General features: G+C 38.9%; 2 protein-coding genes across 5 annotated transcripts; both read right to left on the reverse strand.

Annotated features, from left to right (window-relative positions):
* On the reverse strand, positions 1-3,282 carry LOC131335865 (LRR receptor-like serine/threonine-protein kinase GSO1). Its single transcript, XM_058371414.1, has one exon. It carries the CDS (start codon positions 3,036-3,038, stop codon positions 111-113), a length of 2,928 nt encoding a protein of 975 aa, XP_058227397.1. The 5' UTR covers positions 3,039-3,282; the 3' UTR covers positions 1-110.
* A 5,205-nt stretch (positions 3,283-8,487) lies between these two features.
* Positions 8,488-20,766, reverse strand: LOC131335866 (protein MODIFIER OF SNC1 1). 4 transcript variants are annotated; one of them, XR_009202666.1, is made up of 12 exons: positions 20,626-20,766; positions 17,663-17,739; positions 16,972-17,052; positions 16,842-16,886; positions 16,269-16,641; positions 15,942-16,044; positions 14,153-14,230; positions 13,625-14,038; positions 12,331-13,231; positions 11,703-11,970; positions 8,827-11,280; positions 8,488-8,742 (listed from the first exon to the last, which is right to left on the reverse strand). XR_009202666.1 is itself a non-coding variant. In XM_058371415.1 (11 exons), exons 2-11 carry the CDS (start codon positions 17,692-17,694, stop codon positions 8,917-8,919), a joined length of 4,659 nt encoding a protein of 1,552 aa, XP_058227398.1. In that variant the 5' UTR covers positions 17,695-17,739; positions 20,469-20,509; the 3' UTR covers positions 8,488-8,916. The 4 variants fall into 4 exon arrangements, 1 of the variants encoding a protein (XP_058227398.1); XR_009202665.1 differs by lacking the exon at positions 20,626-20,766 and adding an exon at positions 20,469-20,509; XR_009202667.1 differs by lacking the exons at positions 14,153-14,230; positions 20,626-20,766 and adding an exon at positions 20,469-20,509.
* Positions 20,767-24,677: the final 3,911 nt, after the last annotated feature.

Below are 24,677 nucleotides of genomic sequence, written 5' to 3' on the forward strand. Positions count from 1 at the left end.
TCCTCTTTACACTTCCACGTTCTAACATTGACAGAACAGAAATCACAAGTACAGTAGTAAACAAATTTACTAGACAAAAAAACTCAAATCAATGTTTTCCCCAACTCCTACTAAGAAGAATGGTCCACTGTTTCTGCATCCACTTTGAGATGGAAAATGCAAGTAGCTCTTGGATTTTGCTTATCTTGTGTACTAGGAGCCATTGCCAGGGGATCCACTTTCCAGTAATCCACATTCCTTGTCATCACCTCTTCTCCGTATACCCACTTCTCCTCCTCTCTCTTGTGATCACCACCCGTGTCTGAGCTTGCAATCGAGACGTTCTTCCAGTTGCACCAGATTCTCAGCATGACATAGATCAAACCCAAGCAGATCAGCGTGGAAGTGAACACGATGGCCACAACCACCCCGGCCACAGCAGTGTTGGAAAGCTGTGTTTTCTCCCGAGGATTTGACTCCAGACACAGTGTTAATGGTACGCCGCAGAGCTTTCCATTACCCAGAAAGGAACTGAGTGGGAACCCTGAGAATGTAGAAGGAATGTGGCCTTGGAAATGATTGTTGGACAGGTTTAGCATGTGGAGGCTAGTCAGCCTTCCAAGTGAAGGGGGAATGTCCCCTTCCAGCTGATTGAAAGAGAGGTTCAATCTCTCTAACTTCACAAGATTTCCAAGAGAGGAAGGAATTTTCCCCGATAGGAGATTTTTGCTCAGGTCTAAGATCACTTGTAGTTCGGTAAGAGTTCCTAGCTCCGATGGTATTGCACCGGTCAAGAAGTTTTCTGCGAGCCTAAGCTCGTATATCTTCTTACAATGCTGAATAGTGGAGGGAATTGAGCCCGAAAGATTGTTCTTTTGCAGGGAAAGGACATTCAGAGAAGTGAGATTTCCTATCTCAGATGGGATTTCGCCGAACAGATTGTTTCCACTGAGGGAGAGCTTAAGCAATCTTGAGCAGTTTCCAAGTTGTGCCGGTATTTTCCCCTGGAAACTGTTGCATGAAATGTCTAGCTCACCCAATCCTTGTAATGTTCCTAACCAAGAAGGGATTGTGCCGGTAATCCGGTTGTTGTTGATTAGGAGGTGATTTAGCCCACTGCAGTTTGAGAGGTCTGGTGGGATTTCTCCTGTTAAATTGTTGAACGATAAATCAAGAAAGTTGAGGTTTGTGAGTTGGCCTAATTCGGAAGGGATCGTTTCGGAAAGAAGATTAGCAGCAAGGCGAAGACGGGTCAGGTTTTTCGACATGGATAGGCTCGATGGAATTGGACCTGAGAAGCTGTTGTTTGTTAAGTCTAGAACAATAAGATTACTTGAGCCACAGAGAGGGGAAATGCTTCCAGTGAACCTGTTGTGAGAAAAGTTTATGATTCTAAGGTTCTTTAGAAGGGAAAGAGAGGTGGGGAGAGGACCTTCAAATGAGTTGTTGTAAAGAGTGATGAGGGAAACATCTGAGAGGAATCTGAATGTTGCTGGCAATGTTCCAGAGAGCTTGTTATCAGCCAAAACCAGTTTCTGAATCTTGTTGCAGTATCCCAAGCTTGGCGGGACCGGGCCCGATAAATCATTCTGCCTCAGTTGGAGGAAAACCAGATTCTTGAGATTCCCAATGGTTTGAGGAATTGAGCCAGTAAAGTGATTCCCGAAGAAGTCGATTTCCGTCAAGCTCGAGCAGTTTGTTAGCTCCATTGGTATGTTTCCAGAGAACTGGTTGTCATAGAGGTACAACACACTTAGCTCCTGCAGCTTCCCAATCTCCACTGGAATCCCACCTGTGATCCCATTGTCAAACAGAAAAAATGTTACCAGGTTACTCAGATTCCCGATTTCACGAGGCAAATTCCCGGAGAAGCTGTTGTTGTTGAGTAAGAGATCAGTGAGAGTCTCCAGTTTGTCCATGCCGGGTGGTAATTCTCCTTCGAAATCGTTATCAGAAAGGTCTAATTGCTGCAGGGAGGAACAATTCAGTAGCTCCAACGGGAATTGCCCGGACAGCTTATTCCGCGCAAGAATAAGCTGCCAGAGACTTGAAGTCCCAATGCAGAAATCTCCTGGAATGGTTCCTGTCAACATATTATCCGAAAGAACAAGAACTTGGATGTTCTTCATTTGGGTAGTGAGGAGATTTATCGTGCCGGAGAGATTATTTCTTGACAAGTCCAGCCTCTCAAGCAGACTCAATTGATTGAGCTCTATAGGGATTTCTCCACTCAATATGTTTCCAAGCAAATTGAGGTACTTCAAATTGGAGAGAAGCCCCAACTTGGCTGGAATTGCTCCGGACAGGCTGTTATTGGCTAAGTTCAGAATTTGGAGCTTCTGGAGATTACCCATCAAAGGAGGAATTTCTCCTTCAAGCATGTTGTTAGAAGCTGCAAAATTTTGGAGCTCTACGCATCCGCTTATCGCTTGTGGAATGAGGCCACCGAGACTGTTCTTCTGCAAATCAAGAGATATCAGTTGGTTCAAATTGCCAATTTCAAGTGGAATACTTCCATTGAGTTGGCAATAAGCCATTCCCAGAACTCTCAACTCAGTCAAGTTTCCAATATGTGGAGGAACTTGTCCAGTTAACGAGTTATCTCCTATCCTAAGGACTTGAAGTCCCTTCAAAAGACCAATCTCCGGAGGGACGTTACCGGAGAGAGAGTTCGAATAAAGCAGAAGCTCTTTGAGACTTTGAAGCTGCCCGAACTGAGGCGGGATTGGTCCAGAGAGGGAATTCATCGACAAGTCGAGGATTTGAAGAGAAGTGAAGAGAGAAAATTCGGGAGAGAGAAGACCTGATAGTCCTGAACCAGAAAGGTTGAGACTCAACACATGGGTTTGATCAATTGAACATGTCAGTCCATTCCAAGAGCACATGTTGGCTTTTGGAGACCAGTTGCTTAGAACTCCAGCCGGATCAACGAGCAATGATTTTATTCTCAAGAGGCATGAGGACTCTGTTGAGTTATCCCCATGAATGACAAGAAGAACAGAACTAAGCACAGAGAAGAAGAAAAGCATCCGGTACTGAAACATTTGAGTTCTACCCATTTCAGATGTTATGGCCAAGAACAAAATTTCAGGGCCAGTATTGGATACCAGAATCGAGAAATTCAAAAGAAGTTGTGGTTCTTCAACATCATTTTTGGATATGGAATGGAGATTGAGGAGATATGCATGGAAGTTAAAGCGATGGAAGCTTTGGAGTTTAAATAGTTTATAGAACTACAACAGTTATGCATGAAGAGTGATCGAACTTTAACAATATCAAAAATAAAAATAAAAAAATCAAACTTTAACCATGGAGTTAATTAAAACTACTACTATAAGATTGTCATCCCTTTTTTATTTTTATTTTTTACCTTTATTCGGAAAGGCGTGGTACTTTTATTTATCTTGTTTAAGTTTCTTTCCAAAGCAATCATGGAATTCTAAAGCATGTTTTGTGACTTTTTTTTTTTTTGTTTTCGATGGTAAGATTGTATGGGTTAGCTTATGCGCACTTCGACTGTTCTTCTCTTTGTCAGGTCAAAGGCAAGCCATCCACGCCTAGGTTAGGGGATTCACAAGATCAAGATTTCTCTCTTGCGGTCTGATCCCAAGAGGTTGCTAAGTTTCGAACTCAGAATGTCTGAGTTTACAGCTCATCCTTGTTAGACATTTGAGCTACCCCTCTTTTGAGTGGAGATGTGTACGAAGATAAGATAGTGTGATAGGTAATGAAGGAAAAAGAACCAAAAAACCGAAAAGGAGGCGACCCACTTGTGCTAGCTTGAAAGAAAATTCATCTGGGCCTCTCCCTAAGGGTCTACTTTGGATGTTGTTTTGGGATTGATTTCCTTCAACTGACATAAGAGGAAATATCATGATCCATGGACTCTTAAAAGCAAAAATTAGTTTGGGTATGACTTTAAGAGATGTGGTCAAAAATTAACTTCCAATATTGTCAACTAAATAGGTATAAACCCACTATATTATACTGGTTATAGGATGATGCAGAGAAGCATCAGGGGTGATGTGAACCATCCACTTTGCATAATGATTTGTTGATGTTGGATGATATGTAAGAAATAAATATAAAAGTTAGGGCAAAGTCCACTTCAATTTCCTGTGTTTGGGTCATATGCGAATACATCTCATATGGTTCAAAATTGTTCTCATAACACTCTTGTGGTTTGTGAAGTGTGCATGTAACAAACAAAACCGTCTATAATAACGTCAAGTGTGACGGATGCGCATTAAAAGTCACCTCATCTTCTCGCTTGATTCATCTTCTTCCTTGAATGTAACCATTCCATTCCTTCTACTAAAAATTAGATTTGAACCGTTGATATTGTCGAGTTTGACAAATATTACATCCATACCAAAATTCAAGTCTATCAAAAAATTAAAACCTCATGGTCGAATCGAATTTATTATGAAGTAAATTTTCAAATTTAAATTTATCATTCATTTTAACAAGAATTAGATCATTGAGTTATTGATATCTGATCGAGTTGATTTTTTTTACAGAGATGTTCTATTTTATGATTATACATTATGAACAACTCAGATTAGATTTTGGTTAAATTCAAAAGGCATGAGAAATACACCTCCGTTAAAATAAACGGAATAGATTGTTACGTGAACACTTCACAAACCACATGGGTGTTATGTGCACATTTTTAAATCATGAGGAGTGTATCCGAAAACAACCTAAACCACAAAGGGTCAAAGTGGACTTTGCCCTAAACGTTAATAGGATATTGAACCAATCTTAAGAGGTTTTGACAACTGGGTATGAGAAAACAACTAAAGGGTTTTCCCCCAAGAGGTTGTAAGCTCAAATCTCACGAAGGTCAAATATTCCAAACCTTGAGGCCGCTGGAGATTTGCTCGGTCGTTAATTTTAAGACCCATAATTAATTGAGGTGCACGCACTGGCCCGAACAATCGATTATAAAAAAGTACGAAAATAAATAAGATATTGAACCAAGTGCACAAGGGCTTGTTTACAATGTGTGGGAAGAAGATTAGTTGTGTTATTTAAATGAAAAAGAATAAAAGGATATATATCCAAAGAAAAAGAGTTACGTATATGTGACGCATAGGGGCGGAGGGACTATAGGTCAAGTGGGACCATTGACTTCCAAATTTCTTTACTGATCCATTGATTTTTTTTTCTTCTTATTTTGCCACTCCATTTTTTTTTTGTTAATATCACTCACTTGCAAGTGCAGATGAGTGACATTAACAAAAAAAAAGAGTGAAAAAATCATTTCCCTTTTTTTTTACACAAACAAATGCCAAAGAAGTTACGAAAATTTTAGGAAATTTTCGTCTGTATTAATATAAATTCTATACATATCTCACAAATATGAGATACATTTGGTACTAATTATCGGTCTAAGGGCGTTTGTTAGCATTGTTTGATTACTCACACATAATATTTTGCGATTGACATACAGAAGAAAGATGGGGAATGTTTCTTATAGGCTTGTATCCGATTGTTCAAAGATCGTGACTCCGTCACTGCACAAACCAGCTCGCAAACTTGATTTATTTTTAAGATGCCTGCTGCCTCTCAGAATTTTCTCTTTCCTAAATTTGTCACAATTCTTTAGAATGATATGGACTGAGAATTCACATCCTCTTCCTCAACCATATCCCACCTAATGCTGAATTTAATACAGGAAGGATACAGAGAAGAGCTAAACAACCCACTTGACTAATTTCAGTGGAGACCACATTGGTTGTAACCAAAGACCATGTGAGGTTTTGGTGCTTGTGCAATCGCTAAAATGACTCATTTTGCCCAAGTGGACCAACCAATTATATTTTTAAATCAAGGGGAGAGAGAGAGAGAGAGAGAGAGAGAGAGAGAGAGAGAGAGAGAGAGAGCTATAGTGGAGGATTCCTACTAAGGAGGTCCCCAAGCACATCAGGACAAGTTCACTTCATAATGATTTTTATTGGAAAGAAAACATGTAGCTTTCACTAGGATATAAATCATTCATTCACCTTTGCTTATTTCGTCAGTATCTAACCAACATGGATATTGAAATCCAATAGAGTTTGTCCCATAAAAATCTCCAGACAAAGAAGCAATGTATTGAGCTTGTTAGGCTTAATGTTACCCCAGTGCTTGGGCACCTTTTTTGCTCTCTCTCCCTCATGCGTGTGCGCCGAAAATGTATGTGACGTGTTACATTGATGGCAATTTGCATTGCAAAGATCGGTAGATACTTATCCAGGGAAAAAAATCAATTATGCTATTGATAGCCCACCGAGTTGTCAATAAAACAAGAAGAATACCAAAAAAAATAGTATAATTTTCGGAATGCAATTTTAGCACTTTTCAAGACGCTTTAACTCATAGAAAACTGTGTTTTCTTGTCTTTTTTTTTTTTTTAACCTTATTTTCAGCCCATCGAGCTGAGTAGCATTTTCCAAAAAATATTTCAAGATAGATTCTTTTCTCATCTCTTCTAAATGAACTTGTGTTTGCTTGTACCTTTTTAAGTTTTCAACTACGGCTAATATACAATAATCTTTTAGTAGGACTGTAGGAGTATAACTTATCGACCCTGAACAAACATTTTGGGTCATTCTCAATAGAATGTTGCCATATTCTACCTAATCTAGATTTTTGTTCAAAATTCTCACTAGGACTAAAGCAAAAAAGGGTGTCACCAGAATAACCACCAAACTCTGGCTTTTTGCATGAAATGAGAAGAGGGCTATGGTTAAAGTATTGCAGAATTGAAGGGACAAATGGAATTAAATAAAAGACAGAGCCAAAGGAGAAGGTACATTATTGAGTACAATGATACAAATTAATATAAACAAGAATGATTTTCCATCTGATTAGGATTGCCAAAAGATATCCCTTTCTTGGGCAGTACAAAACCATGATTTCATGAAAATAAAAATCAGAACAAATCCTTATTGATGGTTATCGGCTTTACAATTGCAAATTACACATCTATTGATAGAGGAATCGATCTTCCAGACAAAAAAGGTGAGGGTCAGACTGTGTCACACTACTACGATTGTGTTGGCAAGAGTCTTATTCACTAAGTACGATTGTTCTTTATTCGGAACACCAAGACAAGTCGTGCAAGGATAAAAATGAAAAAGAAAAGAAGCCTATTTCTTTAATAGCGTAGATAAAACTCAGAGAACACAACCCAAGTGCAAATATCCCTTGATCATTGAAGTGTGCAAGTCCCTACCACTAATCTTTTATAATGAACTCATTATAATGACCTTTCAACGCTAATTCTATTGATGTACTATAATATAATACTGATTAGTTCATAAGAAGTTGACTTTGGTTTCTTTGCTCGATTTTTAAATCTTGCGGCTTCGGTAAACAACTATTTGGAGAAGCCCCCTTTATGCATTTGACCACTAGCAAGTAGTATAACATTATTGGAGAAGGTATTGTGGAGCCTCTTAATATTTGGTCAAGGTGATCGTCTACTTACTTCATGATAGCTAAACCAAGGTTCTGACTTCTGAATACTGTACCAGCTAGGATATCAGTTTTTTTATTTGTACGATATTGGTATCAGTACCGATGAGAAACTTGGTACCGTTTCAGATTTATCGCTATTAGTGGTATACATACATCGAACGGCTCCGAACACATATTCAGAGTTAACGGTCATATGTAGGGTTTCTCTTCAAAAGCTTGTGCTTAAACTAATGGTGTTTACTTTTGTAATCACTCTATCAATAATGTGTTAGGAATTTCAGTTTAGTTGGGAAAATACAAGGAACAATAGCTGATATTGAATATCAAAGTAGGAAATTGAAGCATGCAAAAGCAAGATCTATGTCCAAGGGTACTGCATAAGTTGCCACCCCAAGGTAGTTAACTATTCCTATACATATGGAGTACATTTTTTGAGCTCAAGGACAAGCATCTTTTGCAATCAAACACAAGGATAAATGCACCTAAAATCCTAGGGTATCCTATAAAAGTGCCTAAAACTTTAAGATACCCTATATATGAAAGTACCTAAAACTCTAGGGTACCCGATGAAAGTGCATAAATCACTAATAGGAAAGTGAACCCTAAAACCCTATGAAAATGTCTAAATATGTTTTCGCATTATGGCTAAAAAATTCAAAAAGTTGAAAGACCTCCAAAAAAAACCTATTTTGCTAGCGTCATTTCCCTGAATGAAAACTATTTTACCATCCTTATAGCTAATTTTCCCTATAAAGGAATCCAGACCCAAACATAAATCCTGTTTTTCAAAACAAAAGTACTACTAAATTAATTTTTGTATTAATGGCTCTATACCCATCCCGTTTTTTTCAATAAAAAAAAAACTCGGGGATCATTAGCTTCCACTTCCAAGATACCCAAAGGTCCAAAACTGTCTATCTTCCCTTCCTGAAAATAACCCAAAAGCCAGAGCATGATAAAGTAAAATTATGAAGTTCAACTGTCCTCATTTAGGCATTGGCCAGGACAACACCCCACCAACATTTACCCTAAAAGTGGAAGAGCCAAGGAAAAAGGAAAACACCTTCACTAAACCATTTCCTAACATACCATGTTTGAAACACACAGATGATGGCCACTAAATACATCGCTCAGGAAAAAAAAATGCTAAGAGGTGCACGACTAACAAGCTAAGCCATGGCCGGAATATGACGTTCAAATCAATTACATCTTGAAACAAGAACGAAAGCGACCACATCCGAGTTGCTCGCATAAACAAAACATTTTGTCACGGCACCATACGCTTTCCCCACAACCCTGATCACCAAGTGTGATATCAGTTAACCACTTGATCAACATTATAAAAAATGTAATGAAAAAAACGATCTAAACTAGCAATACCTGAAATATTGGCTAAAGCATCCAAAACCCAGTGTGGAGGAATGGTTTTTGACCACCGAAAAATAACCCAATTCTAATCTGTGTTTCCCATTAATCATAACTGGCATCTAAGCGGGCAGTTCCACCTTGCCGATTGCTAAAATTACCCCCACCACGCCTCGAGTTACCCTGGCTCTTCTCCCTGTACCTTGTGCCTGGATTATGAGAGCCATCTACGGACCCTTCAAAATTGTTGGTCTTGCTGTAATTTTGCTGTCCAATTGGCTGGTACTCATAATGTGAACTATGTCTCTGTCTCTCTCGGTTTGAAGACGTATTATTATGCTGCCTGTTATCCTGTCCACCTAAGCTCCAATCTCCACGAGATTCATGGACCCTACCAGAGCGATTGTTTTGGTTCCCATTTTTCCGGAACCCAGAGGAGAATCGCTGCTGCTCATTTTCAGTGTCTCCACTTGGCAGAGGAACCAAATCAGTCGTGCTAACAGCAGAGCTTTGGTTAGGGGGATTGGGTTGCCCTCTGAATGAAGCTACATTCTTCTCTCTCTTAGACTCTTGATGCGCTTCATTTGGTATTACCTCCTCATTCTTCTGTTCCGGAACAGATTGTTCATTTGAAGGTTGCACCGTATGTTCCGCTCTCTGGTTTTTATGGTCGGATGCCATTTGAACCCTATCATGGGAGTGTGAATCCTTTTTGATAGGGTTTCTGGCTTCAGCAGCAGTACCACTTTGTCCTCCACCGGGCCTGCTTGCCCTCTGATTAGGAAATGCATAGACCTGGGATTTGGGTTGCCACTGAGAAGTTGTCCGGTTTTCCTTTGCAGCACTACTTTTGTCTGTTTGACCTACTACCTCAGGGGCTGGAGTCTGAGAAGAACTTTTATCATTGTCCCCACTAATTACATTTCTCTGACCTCTAAATGGTTGCCGCTTTCCTCTGCCTGTTATTACTCCCTGCTCTTTCACAAGAGCAGATGGAACGGGTGCTGCTGTGTCAAAAGTTTCAGAAGTATTCCAGCCGTCAGAAGCGTTCCAATCATCAGACGACTTTGTTCTCTCTTTCACAGAGTTTACTTCAGGCTTCAACGACTGCTGTTGTTGCTCAATGGATTCCTGGATATTCTGGCTAGGGTCCAAAATAGACGAGGATCCATCCGGTGAACCCCTCTGCCGCCATGATCCAGGCGCTTTGGATTGCTTATTCTGATTATCATTCCCAGACTCGACAGTACAAACTATATTCCCAATTGTTAAGTTTACAGTTTGACAATTTTCAACAGTCTCCTCTAATAAAGTCTGCTGAGCCAGTTGTTCTTTGGCTACTGGTTTCGGCACATACCTCTCCATCTCAGCCCTCTTGCTTTTCGTATTATTGTGAATGACGCTATCGGCCTTTGCTGTTCCAATAATAGGGTCAGGTATGGTTCTGTTACTGGCTTCATCTATAAACTCAGCTTTCTTATCTGACCGCACAGGTGCCCACATCACAGCGTCTTTCTCTGCATTTCTATTAGCTTGTTGGCTTTTTGGCATCCGGCGAGTGTGCTGAGATTTCCACTGGCTGTTAGCCCTACCGGAGGGTTCTTCATTCAGTAACGAAGTCCTTTGTTGCTCCGAAAAATGAACTGAACTGAGATCCAACTCCAACTCAGAAGACCCTAGCTTTCCACTTTCAACGGAAGCTTTTTCAGCATTAGTTTCTTTTGGCACTAAAGCAGTTACAGAGGGCACATCATCCGACTTATGCTTGTTTTTGCTGCTTCTATTAATTTTCCTCCTCTGATGTGCTGAGGACTCCGTCAAGACATTCGAGTTCACGGGCAAGCTTGACTCACGGCTTGGGCCTACTTCACCGGCTACAACTTCAGTTGATGCATCATTAACAGCCACATCAGTGCTATTCTTTTGTGCCACAGTTGAACTGATAGGAACCGACTTTTCTGTCAAGTTCCCTCCCAGTGAAATATTCTGCTTCTGTTTATGTCCCATGCGCTTATGCCTGGAAGTACTGCCTTCATTAACTTGGGTCGCAGCTTTAGGGTCGGCAGCACTAGCAGTATGTGGAACAACTGGTTTGAGTTGCGGATTCTCTGATGTCTCCATGGGTGGAGCATTGGACAGATGCGTAGATTCCACGACCTCAATGGCACTGCTCTTTGTAGTCTGAGCATTAGGGTTAGAAACCAATTCGGATGTTGGTGTTTCAAATTTGCTTGCAACCATCACTTGCTCAGTGGGTACCTGGCATTCTTCTTTTTCTTGTTGGATAGAAACACTAGGTGGAGCTTTTTCCAACTTCTGAGTTGAACCATTACCATCAGTAGCCTGAGTGCGCCTATTCAGCTCTTCTAATTTTGCAAGAGCCTTTGCCTTCTGCTCTCTTATGCGCTCCTCCTCCTCTTTCTGTAGTTGTAAAGCCCGTTGCTTCGCTATCTCCCTCATCTTAGCACGCTAGAAAAATAACACAAATAAAGTGGCGTATCAAACAAAAATACATAAAACTAAGGCTAAAATTCTGTTAGCTAGGAAGAGGAAATGATTTGGAAACATTGCAAAAAATAGCTCAAACATAATGAAAATGTTAAGAATGGAGATGTATGAAAATAACATTGTTGGAATGTCCAATAGGTGTCGAAAATACTAAAGTCAGTATGCTTCGTACAATTCCAACATGTTTCGGCGAGTCTCGGTATATGTCGGTAGAAAGATTGGAATTTGGGGTTCCACTAATGTTTCCTTTCGTTCTCCTAGAAACAGAATCGTTTCGGCTGTTTCAATGGCAGCAAAACGAAATTTTATTCTTGTGTAAAACTAGCTTAACAGAATATTTTATTTATTTATGCATTTATGCATAAAAATTTGCAAAATGTTACCTGTTCTTGGCAATCACTTGGATCAAACATTGGTGTCAGAGACTCTCCCTCGTCCTTCTCTTGAAGGTTGATCACATACTTCTCAGCAGCAATAACAGATGAAAGGTGGTCTTGTGCGTGAACGTTAGAACTTGGTTCTGAATTTAAAGCTGAAACTGCACCGGTAAACTCAGCGCCAAGAGGTTTCTTTCGCCACCCATCGGCATCCGGAGTGTTGAATCTTTTACCGCGATGGTCAAGCCTACCCTGCACCCCATGACTAGCTCTCCTGCAAATTTGCAAATGAATCATTCGGCAGGGCAGGGAAGGAAAATAAACTCACGGTCCCTTTCTGTTAGTCCATTTTGGGCATTGAACCTTTTAATGAGGAAAATGATTGCACCTTAAAAAATTGAGGTTCCAGAAGCTCCCTTAAGTTTGAAATTTAATGCAAAAGAGATTCTCTGTTCTTTGATCTTTTAGTTGTTACATCAATTCAAAAGAGAAAAGTAATAGCAAAATGTCACCAAATTTTACTCATTGACTTTTCAAAATGCTGTTATTTTTCTGGACAACCAAAAGGGAGAAAAGGGTCTAACAAAAGGTGCAGAGGGAGTATGATTGAAGCAGACGCAAGCTAATCACATACCTTGAATCGGTTGTTCCACTGGAAGATGTTGAATGAAGGGCATTACCAGCAGTTGGAATATCCAGTTCACGGGAAGCAGGAACAAGATTTCCACTCGTGTGAATTCTCCCAAAATCAGTACCACCTTCATGCCTTGGATGATTGACCTTGGCAGTGACTACTTGCAACCTACTCATTTGCTCTTCCACTCTTGGAACTGATGCAGCATCGGGCCGTCCATCAGAAGCTCGGACTTTAGCATTTAGACCATCAATTTTTTGTAGCAAAGTTGAATCTTTGGGAGTAGCTGGAAATGCTTGACGTCCTTGTGAAAATGTGGATGCTTCATTTTCCGATTTGTGCACAGAATTTTGACCCGTCTTTGCCTTGCCCCTACTTTCAGGTAAATCTGAAGAATATCTTCCACGATTGTCAAAATTCCGGGAGGAAATATCATTTCCACCAAGAATCCTTCTTCCTGAATAAATCTCATCATCTTTCCTGTCTTCTGATCCCCACTCATTTTTCTTCAATGAATTTCTTGGTGGGTCCCCCTTCCCACCATATGGGGCATTATCTGGTACAGTGTGCTCCCATTTGTCTTCCGCCCGTGTTTCATCCCATTCATTGTGTTGCTTCAGAAGAACTTTGTATGGCCCACGAGCTTCCTCTGGAGGACCGGATTCCAATTGTTCCGAGCCCGGTGCTCTTCCTGTGGGTCCATGCGGACCAGCTCTGGCATGATTGTTGCCTGGATCAGGAGGAGCATTTTCGCCAGGGTACCTGCTGTAAATAGGGGGGCCAGCTGGCATTCCCATAAATGGGAAATCTCGTTCACTAGAATTGCAGTAGGCCATAGGAGGCCCATAATAACCCTCATATGGCACGGGACCGGGATAAAAACCAGGCCTAAGGGGCATACCTGCACGGGCAGAGCAAGGATTGTCAGTCAGTGGGGTCAAAATCCTAGTAACAGAGGAAATAATTTTATGATATCTACATAACCTGGATGTCAAATATTCGTTAGAATGGTATGTGTTCAATTTACAAAAGACCCTGTTTTTACATTTTAACCCCGATGAATTCAGATTTCAGGGTTCTACCGAAGTTGTATTTTTAGCATACACAAGCAGTCTATCATTCATCCATTGCCCTCCTGTTCGATTGCAATGCCAGTTTTACCACATCTTCAGAGCATAAAAGTTTTTATTCGAGGAGATGGGGGCAATTTTATTATTACGTTGGTGTAGTGCCGGGGCAATACAACAAATTTCGTGGAGTTAAACTTGTAAAATAAGCTTCAAACCTCGCATACCTGGACGAACATAACCATCCGGAATGTGGGGTCTGTACATGTCTCCATTTTTAGGATGGTGTCCTCTTGGTCCAGGCCCCGGAGGAACTGGTTGCGAGTTTGCTAAAGCAGGAGGTGGAATTTGAGGGCGATAGTAAGGAAATGGTTCCATGGGGAATCCACCGGGACCGACTCCGACTGGAGTTGCATAAGGTGGACCTCCTGGAGGTCCTCTGTACCAAACCCCAGGAGGAGGATTTAAAGGGGGACCGCGCCACGCATCAAAGTGCTGAGGAGGAACATTAGCATTAAGATATGGTGGGGGTTCCCCCTGCCACTTCTCCACTGGAGGCTGAAACATCCCTTCTTCAACATGTTGCGGACCATCTCTCCTCCAAGTATTTACAGTCACATTGGCATTTATAGAATTGTCACCTGAAATCACATAACCATCAATAGTTATATGGAAAGCTATTTTCTATAGCAGATAGAAATGGCTATGAAACTATGTTTTGGGAATATAAGTGGTATATATGCATGTGCACAAACCAACTGAAGAAGTTGCACTATTCTCTTTTCCCGAGGCCACTCTGGAAGATGAGCCAGGACGACTATGAGGAGCATGATCTGTCAAGAGTGATTGATCAAGCAATCAATAACATGCACATATGAACAAAATGGTCAAACCAAGACCATAATAATACACAATATCATTCAAGGAGACACTAAACAGAAGAACATGCCGAACTGTTTCTCACATGTAACTTGAAAATGTAACATAATGCTTATTATTTACATACCAAGGAATTATGCATCAGCGATCAGCATCTTTGTCATATAGAGGTAAGGAAGAAGCAAAAGATTAAAGGAATCCCCGTGGAAAAGCCAACAAGACATCAAACACCAAAGATGTTGCACAAGAACTGACAGAAGTTAAAACTTAAGCAGAAGCCTTTATGGTCTTTGAAAAATTCTATTATATACAGTAGAAAAACTAGTAAACCATACAGTAGAAAAACTTAAACAGGTTAATTGATAAAAAGTCAAAAAACTAGTAAATCATGCATGAATTATATACAACACGGGCGGAACCCTACTAGATCCTTTATATTACAAAATAACATGAAGTCTACGTAAAAGATCATATAATAAACAATAATAAACGAATCAACGATGCACGATTGTGGACAAATTACCCCTGAAACACTGCAAAATTGCATGACAAGTAACAAGTAGGTATCAATTCGTTACCTAAGAGATGCTTATTAGTTCCTATTTGGAAGATAATATCATACATACTTACCCAACCACATTCTTTAATGTACTGTTCTTATGTCTAATCCCAGCAAAGTACATCTGAGTTTCAAATTTTCTGTGGCTGTCTTCAAGAACCAAATGTATGGTTGAACCCACTTAATCAAACATGAATCCATTATGCTAGTCCCGATGGGCTATCAAGGGATATCTTTCATTTAATCTTTGTTTCGTATTTGAATAAATAATTAATTTCAAAACCTAGACAAACACATATCTATTGCTTCATCTAACTAACAGGTAAATGCAGAAAGATTACAGAACAGATTATACTACCGCCGCAGTTTTAATACACACAAACCCTAGACCAATGATTCGGAAAGATAAAATGCTCTCCACTTTTAGGGACGAAATTTAAAAAAAGGCATTGACTAAGAGCATTGAGATATACCTGGTATCAACAATAGCAGAAACAGAGTAAGCATTGGATGATATGTCGATACGATGTTGCAATATGCACTTTGTTTTATCATGCAATATGCACATTTCAACCAAAAGAAGAATAGACAAAGACCAAGCCTGATGTTTTTTCTTAAACACAACTAGTGTGCAAACCATTGGCAGCATAACAAGTATAATTTTTATATTACCTTCCTACACAAATACCCTACTAAACATAAATGGGAAGCCATACTAATCAAACTAGATTTAAGATCCACAATGTAATATCAAAAATATGAGAACCACAAGAATTCTAATTTGCATTTTTCCCTCGTAATTTTCTGAAACAACCCTACACCTCTTTGGAGTCTAAATCCTTCCACTCTGCGCCTTTATCAATTAGATGCAGTCTTTCATAAAGCCACATATGGACTTGAAACTAATCAAAGCTTCAACTTATCAAAACCTGAGCTTGAGTAAAATGAAGCAAAATATTACTACCCTGGTCACTGGGCAGAGACCCAAAGTAGTAGGGAAAAAGCTGTAATGCAAACAGTGACAATCAAAACTAATGCAGGACCATAAGAGAAAGGTCAAACTGTAGTCAACCAACCAAGAAGTTCTTATAAACAAACACAGTTACCTTGTGAGTCTGCACTTTTTCCAGAATTTTCTTTTTCTGAACCAAGCGTCGGAAAATCTCCAGAACTCAGAGAGAACCCATCATTCCTGGATGATGCCACTCCCTGAACGAATAATCAGATCGGGCCATCAAGATATAAAGCAACCACAACTGAAGAAACTACCATAAACAAAGAAAAAGATAGAAAACCAGCCAACAACTCTAACAACTAGGACAAATACTAAACAAAATAACGGTGCGACAAACTTTTAACAACTGAACCAAAGGCCGGAAAAAGAAATTTTCAGGACACATGCTCAATATCGCTGCTTGATGGTAGCATCCTACCAATTTTTCTGAAACACCAGTTGGACCCCACGCAACAGAACTATCAGATGAGGTTTCAGCAAACCGTGACAAGTGCGAACTACCAGGCCTTGTCTCCGCACTCCGAGGACGTAATGACGTCAGAGCTGTTTGATTTGATGCCAAAGCTCCAGAAGCTGATGATGGCCTAGAACTTGGACCCCATGCATTGGAATTAAGTTCATGGGTTCTATCACTACAAGAACTTGACGGCCTGGTACCACTTCCAGAAGAAGGGCGACCGCTGAGATGACTTGGAGAACTGGTACCACCATCAGCCTTTGGGGACAAGGTGGAGGAACCCCATGGATTTGAGGTAGAGGATGATGGTCGACTTCCCCAGCTAAGGGTACCCCTATCGAGTGAAAAAAAATGTTTAGGATAGATTGACGGAACATCTTGATGTAAATTAAGATATTACTGATAAACTGTACGAGAGATGGAGAACAATTTGAGTAATGATACAAGGCCGGCCATAAAAAGACAGTATAAGAGTAAATGTCTCGAAATTTGCACACAACACACACACACACAGAGGGGCTATGTATAACTCACTTGGGAACAATTTCCACAGTTGGGTCCATTCCATGATTTTCTAACCTTGAAACAACAGTAGAAAGAATTTTAGAGAGCAAAACTTGTAATTGAGCAAAGGGAGTTGAAAAGGACAAAAAAAGCTAGATACCTTTGGCTGGGTAAGTTCAAAGGTTTTGGAACAGCAACTTTTCCCAGAACAGTCATGCCACCTCTTCTCGCCGAAGCCCACCTGATGATCGAAAATAAAAGACAACATAAGGCTGATGACTGTAATATGCATATTTTATCAAATTTTTTTGTAGTACGTAAAAGAGTACAAAACCTAAATATAATGATCTTGGAAGCCCATGTTTTACAGTATTCTCACAGGTTCATATATGAAAGCTTAGGCAATCAACACAATCTCCCTCTATAAATGACCAGTAAAAGTTAAATATATGCAACTGGTGCATTGAAGTCTGCCACATTTCAACAACTACGCGAGAAAAAGAATTATATGCTGATATTCCCATCAACATTTGGGGGAACACTGAAAAATCATTGTACTGCTAAACATTGCATTTTGAGCAACAATCTTCCCGATAAAGTGATCCACAAGTTTGAGAAACTTTGCAACATAAACTGAAAAAGAAAAAATCTCAATATTGTATTGGTATAGAAGTCCCATGTATTGGTGTAGAAGTCCCTTCCGCCACTGGAAACACCACTTCCCATCTGACTTGCACAAGTGCATGCATAACAACGACAGCAGTTACAATAGGGCCAAACAACAGTCAAGCCCTTGAATAACAAACTATAGCACTAAAGGTAACCAAAAAAAAAAAAAGGAAAATCTTTACCTTCGCTCTCCAGCCATCATACTTGAAGTCATTCTTAAAACGTATTCCCAGGGTCATCCAAACAATTTTCAGAGAGCCTGTAGGGAAAAGACATCACTAAAACTACTCCAATATTTAACAAAACAACAGCCAAGACAATAAACACACACACACACATTTATATATACATATATCAATCCGTTTCAAATGAGGTGGTCCACATTTTAGTTAAAATGCGGACCTCCCCATTTCCGATTGAATTTCGATGATCCGAGCCACTCAATGTCATCAGAACGTGATTTTGAGGTATCCGCGAGAAATCGGTCAAAAAATTGACCGGGAAGAGCTTCATCCGAACAGTTTTTACAAGCCCTTCCCGGTCATTTTTTTTGCCGATTTCTCACGAGTTCCCTTAAGATCACGTTCTGAACACATTGAGCAGCTCGGATCATCGAAATTTGATTGGGAAAGGGGAGTCCGCATTTTAAGAGGTCCTCATTTGAAACTTTCCCTACATATATAAAACTATAAAATCAAGCACCACCTCTAAAAACATACGCCAGAATAAATTTGGTTTAGCACAAACAAATTACACCACAATGATTTTTGTTTTTGCCTTTATAAGTGAGTTTATTCTCTCTCTCTCTCTCTCTCTCTCTAGGGTAATTTTACACACATTGTCCAAATGTACAGTATGTCTCTTGTATTCCGTTGATTGTGAACAACCTTGACCTCTCAAATGTGTTTCAGGATTTTAAGAATTTTTGTCTCATGAAAGCCTCAAGATGACAGCATATCACATTCAAATCTCATAAAAAAACTACAGTAAGGTAGTGTCTCTCTACAAGTAGGTGGAACTAGGTTGTTATTGTTATCTTTAACTCGTTTATCAATCCGACTTTGACAGATCTTGCCCCAAAATCTACAAAGTCCCTTGCAGGCGTTCAAGGGATGCCTACGTTTCAATCTTCAAAGCCAAGTTATAGGCATTCAAGCCAACATCCAGCAAGGGTATCCTAATGTTGCAAAATCTCTCTACTCTTCTTCATAACAGAAAACAAGGATATCGTTAATGTTTCAAGAAGGGAGGGCAAACCAAGTCTTAAATGGAACCATTCTCTCAAGTCTCAACCATAATGGCAAATGCTAGGAGAAATGGTTAACTTGGTCTACAAGTGAATAACAACCAAGTCATAGGTAAAAGTGCATTTGTTTCTATAGGCAAGAAAAAAGCATTGCTTTGTCGCCAGACATTTTAAGCTTTAAGAAAGGAACTTCCCTTGATGCCTTCTTTTGAATATAGTTATTTATTTATAATAATAATAAAAAAGAAGAAGTTAAACTTTAGTACTAAGGCGCCCTTTGGGCTAAATTTTGGAGTATTTTGTCTTTGTATTTTTGGTTGTTTTCTCATAATTTTCGTTAAATTCAGGTCAATTTTTTTGAATTAATCGTTCGTCCCGATGGGAGGAGTCGGAAAAGTATAAAAATATAGACCCAAATTGAAAAAAAAAAACCCCTAAACACAAAAAAATAGTTCGCAAAAGACAATCTTTCATTGTCTTTAGCGTCATTTTATATGAATTTTTTTCCAACTTCTATACTTTACTACTTTTCTATTTCTCCTCGTCGAGACCAACAACGTGAAGTAAAAATTATGATGAAAAGCTAAAAAAGTTGACTAAAAGTCAAATAAAACTGACCAGCGACTGTCTTTACCAAAAATTAATTTCCATACTCTACAGCCATACCTTAAAACAACTGCTTTTGGCCCTGGAATCATCCCTTAGCCAACCCAATAACCCCTACATCAATTTATATGGAAACCAAAACCAACACCATAGGGAACATAATGTTCTCTGATTAAAGTTCACGGCCCACAAACCTCTCAAAATGTAGACCAAACTCTCCCCTATTGTGGACCCTATCAGTCCAAACCTTTCTTCCTACCCGTTGCCTTAGATCCGACACCAAAACCTATTCTTTAGTGGCTTCCCGGCTAATTTTGAGAAAACCCAACACAACCTGTAAGTGTCAAAAGTCAACTTATTTAAGTTCTGCATTACCCACAAACTCACAAACTTCTTTCCACAACTTAAGCCTACAATTTCATATGATAGGACTCAACCACATCCTCATTCCCAGGCTAGTTTCCTGAAAATCCATCAGCCTGAAGATTTGAACAACCCAACTTATTTAAGTTAATCCGTCCCCACAAACCCTACAACCTTCTCTCTATAATCTAACCCGACAACTACATTAGATATGAGCAAAAGGGGTTAGGAGTATTGAATTTGGAGAAAAATAATTTAGGGAAAACATAGGTCACCGTTGGAGAAAGGATATGCATCATTGACTAATCAAAAAGTTTATTTCTTTTTTATTCTAGGGAATTTAAGTTTGCGGATGACCCATGTACAAATATTATGCAGTCGCTGCAGGGAAAGCACAATAATTCCATACCACCCACTGCACCAGGTGCTTGTGAAGGCAATTAATTCCAAAAAAGTCAAACAGATATGTTGTTAAATGAAGTGACTCAATCTACATATGCTTCCATAACCAATCCTAATCACAGACTAGCATAAAGTACAAACAATAAAATTATCAATTCCATTAACCGACTTCGAAGCTGAACAAATAATCGTTTTTCAAAATAATTTCTTCAGGCATAGTGATTCAAACAAATAAGCTACTAAAACACCACCCCCCCCCCCCCCCCCCCCCCCCAAAAAAAAAAAAAAACTCTTGAAAGCAATTAAATCACACAAACATTATTCATTTTCCAAAAAAAACCCAAATTTTGATTTGGTTCCGCTGCGTTAACCTAAAAGAGTGATTTGGCGATTTTGCTTCGAAGCGGTGCCCTCCTTCGGTTGGAAACCCTAGAGTCTGATTTTCCACTATTCAGGTACGAATAAATTGCGCAATCGGGTGTATACAAACAAATATATTTTCGAGAGAGAGAGAGAGTGAGTGCTTACCAGGAGAGAGATTGAGAGACGGATCTATGAGAAAAGGGAGGTGCCGATCTAGGGGTGTTGGGCGACAGGATCAGAAACAATAGCAAGGGAGAGGAGATGGTGGATACGAGGCGATGATGATGACGGTAATTTGAAGCCGTGAAGGGATCGAGAGAGAGAGAGAGAGAGAGAGAGAGAGAGGAGAGAGAGAGAGAGTGGGGGAGGGCAAATGGAGCCAAATGTGATTCGGACTCAATCCCAGGGCCCAACTTCTCTTATTACCCGTGGCCGTGGGCTCACACTTCACAGAGCTCAAACACAACAAACACCTCAAATTCCATACTTGTCGAGCCCTCTTTACTACCGTAGTGGCACATCTTCTCGTCGGACGTGTCTTACACCTTAAGTTGGGTGTATTGTTGGATCCATAAATTTGTGCGTAATTTGCAAATTCACATCCCAAAAATGTTTTGGTTGCACCACTGTAATTTATGTTTTTTTAATTCATAAAGTCACAACCCTATAATTGTGGGTCATACTTTTGTCCTTGTGTGTTTGCATTCAAGTTAGGCTTCGTTTCAGAACTGAAAAATAAGTATTTATTTTTTAAGAAGACAATTTTAAGCTCAAAAATAATATGTTTACGCAAATAATTTTCCTACCAATATGGATCTTATTTGATAGATCTTATCAAGATCTTTTATACGGTGCAAAAAAAATAAAAAATTTATTTTTCATTTACGTTATTTTTGAGTTTGAAAATGTGAAATAAGCTGCTTATTTTTTAAGAAAGTTTCTGGAACGGAGCCTTAAAAGTTTCGCTGAAATTTTTAGATTTTATTTTATTTTATTTTTATTTAAATTTTTTTTATATTTGTGAATTTTGTACTTAATTTTCATGGATTGTTAATTCATCTCTTTAAGATGAATTCATAAAAGTAGTAAAAAACTGACTTTTATCTAAATACTAGTGGATGTCCGTGCCTGAAGGCACGGCATGACGTATTCTAAACACAGTCTAAATGAAATATTAAATTGTACTTTTATGATTTTTGTGTGTGGATATAACGGTTATTTTTAACTCTATCTCACATAGATTGAGTTTCATGTATGTGCATGTATATCCCACCTCATATGAGAGACGGTTACAAATAACAATTAAGTGAAAAATTTTCCCTCCTCCCAACAAAATCTACTTGTCGAAATTTCAAATTCGTAGAATAGTCTAACACAACATGTGTTATAAAACTGATGTAATTCCATTAGTTGCATCCAAGTATAGAAAAATAAGAACCTTAGTGATGCGCACCCAATATTGTAGATATTTGGTGCGACTAGTCCCGTTTTATGTTGCTTTAACTTGCATTTATCTAGCTTTTATAACGATATTGCACGTAAGGTGTGTTTTTAGTGTTTTCAGGTAAAACATGCAAATAAGGCGCATTTTAACGTCATGGATGGCCCAAGTGCTTCCAAGTACCCGAAGACCCTGTCGGCCCCTTAAAATCTGTCTAAGTATGGAAAAATGACTTTCAGGAAAAGTATCGATTCTCGAGATTAAAAATGGCGGTAATTGATCCTTGAATTTTTCTAAGAGTAACTACAAAGTTACAAGGTTTTATTTGAAGAGCAAGGTCATGTTTTGTGCCATTTTCTCTTGCGGAAAATGTGCAGTTTTCCATTTTACACTAAAAGTGGGGGGTTGACATTTTGATTTAATTAGAATCTTGAAATTCTGGTAATACCATTGTTTCCAAATGGGGGGTACTTTCTTATTTTCATTAAATAAATTAAAGTAAAGAAAAGGTAAAAGAAAGGTTTAAAATGTAGTCTTTACTTAAGTTTAGAGAATGAAAATAAGGTGCTGAGATGCTGTGGAAGTTGCTGGGAGCCGTCGGGTGCCAAGTTCTGGAGGCTGGCTTGAAGAACCAGAGATAAGCTCTGCGTATCGATACGGATTAAGCGCTGTATCGATACGCGTTGGTTATCTTTCCAAGCAGAGAGTCCCGTATCGATACGGCCATAATCTGTATCGATACGGGATTGTTACGGGAGATTGGCCTTTTCAGCTTAACGATGTGGTATCGATACTTTGCTTAATCTGTATCGATACGGAGAGCTTCCGGCCAGATATTTGTTGCTTTTTGGGCTTTCCATTTATGGAATACTTGCCTTTTATAGTATGTTTTTAGATATTTGAGGAGAGAGAAACCCATTGTGTCCTCTCTCCCTTTTTGTATCTAGTGAATTATTAGCTTTAATTTTTCCTCCATTAATGTCTTTCAAGCTTTTCTAGTGTAATCTCTTAAGAACTCAAGTAAGTAATTCTTGTTTGTTAATTTCTCGTTTATTAAAGTTGTTCCTACGGACTAGATCTTTTATAATATCAAGTTTGTTTTCGTTTTTATCGGTTAAAAGTCATGTCTCGTTTTTATGCTTTCTTCCATGCTTTAGCTATGTGTGAGTAGTTGATAGGCCAAGTCTCGGGGTAATCTTTCCCGAGGACTTAGGTGGTTATTTGGTTCTCAAACCTTCGGGCTTAAAATCTTGATTTTCGGAATTTCATTAACCTAGTCTTTTCGGTCTAAGCGAGGCGTGTTAACTCCTTGGTATGAAGTTTAGTCAAGCGGTCTTGGCAAGCGACATATTGAGGGCTCGTGGCCCCCTACGTGTTAGATACATTAGCAAAAATAGGTTGATTTAATTCCGGTTAATCACATCTTTTGATAAACGTAGTCATTAAAGCTAAATTCTCCGGGCGTGAGCACACGGTCGTGGCTCTCGCTTGAGTTATATTGAGAACCGGTAACGGCTTAAGTCAAGGGTTAGACGATCCCTAGACTTGCCTCCTTTTAGTTTATTAAGCGTTATCCTAGTCTTTTGCCTTGGCAATTTTCATCGTTTCAAAGCAAAACCAAGTTGGCCGTCTTAAACGCCACAATCCACCATATAAAATCTACATTCCGATTAAGCTACATTCGAATTCTCTGTGGGTACGATCCCGGACTTCCGGATATTATGCTACCGACGACCTAGCCCTACGCTTGGGGTATTTCAACCTTATTTGAAGGCAAGGTTTGAGGCGAAGCACTTAGCAATACAACGCCTAACATAATAGTTTTCGTAAGCTAACATAAACCAAGAGTTCTTGTTATAAACATAAGAGTTTTCTTAAGTTTACATAGCCAAGAATTCTCGCTCTATTGACTGTAACCTTTCCAAATAGCTAGTGAGATAAATAGAGAGAACATGATATTTATCGAATAAGTTGAATATGTGATAAATACCACGGTATTTACTGTTCATTTAGAGTGGTAGTTTGCGGCTCCGGTATGGAATAGCCAACATTGGTAAACATGAACGGGTATATATCTTCCTTTTGCCGATCAAAAAAAAAATTGAGAGAGGAATGCTCTTTGTAAATATTTTGGTCAATTTGGATTCAATTATTACGTATTTTATAATATAGATGCCCAAATCATGGAATCAATTATGGAATTTCTTTGGCCAATAAAATTTGACCTTTGTAAATATTTTGGTCAATTTGGATTCAATTATTACGTATATTTATAATATAGATGCTCAAATCATGGAATCAATTATGAAATTTCTTTGGCCAATAAAATTTAACCTTAAACTTATTTAGGAAGTCATATATATAGGATATAAAATTAATACTGAATCAGGTTTCGAAAAGGGGAACAAATTTAAATCAATCAAAATCAATTAAAAAAGGAAGAAGTATGTTTAGAAAACGTGTAAATCTTAAAAGGAAATCCTCCTTAATGTTAGCAAAAATTTTACATTATTGTAGGTTTATATATTAGGAAATATTCACTCAATCCGACGACTACAAAGTTAATAGGAATAATAATCGAATGGTTGTAGAAATTGCTATGTTTGTATGTATAGACATTTTGATGAAAACCCGCTCTATTTTATAATATAGATTTTTTGAAGTATATTAAAAATAAAATTCAAAAAATCTGACAAAACAAATCAATAATAATTCTAGAAAAACACGGGCTTTCCTCACGCAGGCAATTCGAGTCGTGTGCTTATTCCGAAGCACC

Source organism: Rhododendron vialii, chromosome 8a, assembly GCF_030253575.1.
Source record: "Rhododendron vialii isolate Sample 1 chromosome 8a, ASM3025357v1".
Lineage (NCBI taxonomy): Eukaryota > Viridiplantae > Streptophyta > Magnoliopsida > Ericales > Ericaceae > Rhododendron > Rhododendron vialii.

Excerpts from the sequence above, each read along its gene's own strand:
- LOC131335866 (XM_058371415.1), bottom strand. The coding sequence starts at position 17,694 with ATGACTTCAAGTATGATGGCTGGAGAGCGAAG. Across the intron at positions 16,045-16,268 it reads CTGGTGTTTCAGAAAAATTG|GGAGTGGCATCATCCAGGAA; the intron begins GTAGGATGCTAC and ends TTATTCGTTCAG. Across the intron at positions 14,039-14,152 it reads TAGTGCAACTTCTTCAGTTG|GTGACAATTCTATAAATGCC; the intron begins GTTTGTGCACAT and ends ATGTGATTTCAG.
- LOC131335865 (XM_058371414.1), bottom strand. The coding sequence starts at position 3,038 with ATGGGTAGAACTCAAATGTTTCAGTACCGGATGCTTTTCTTCTTCTCT.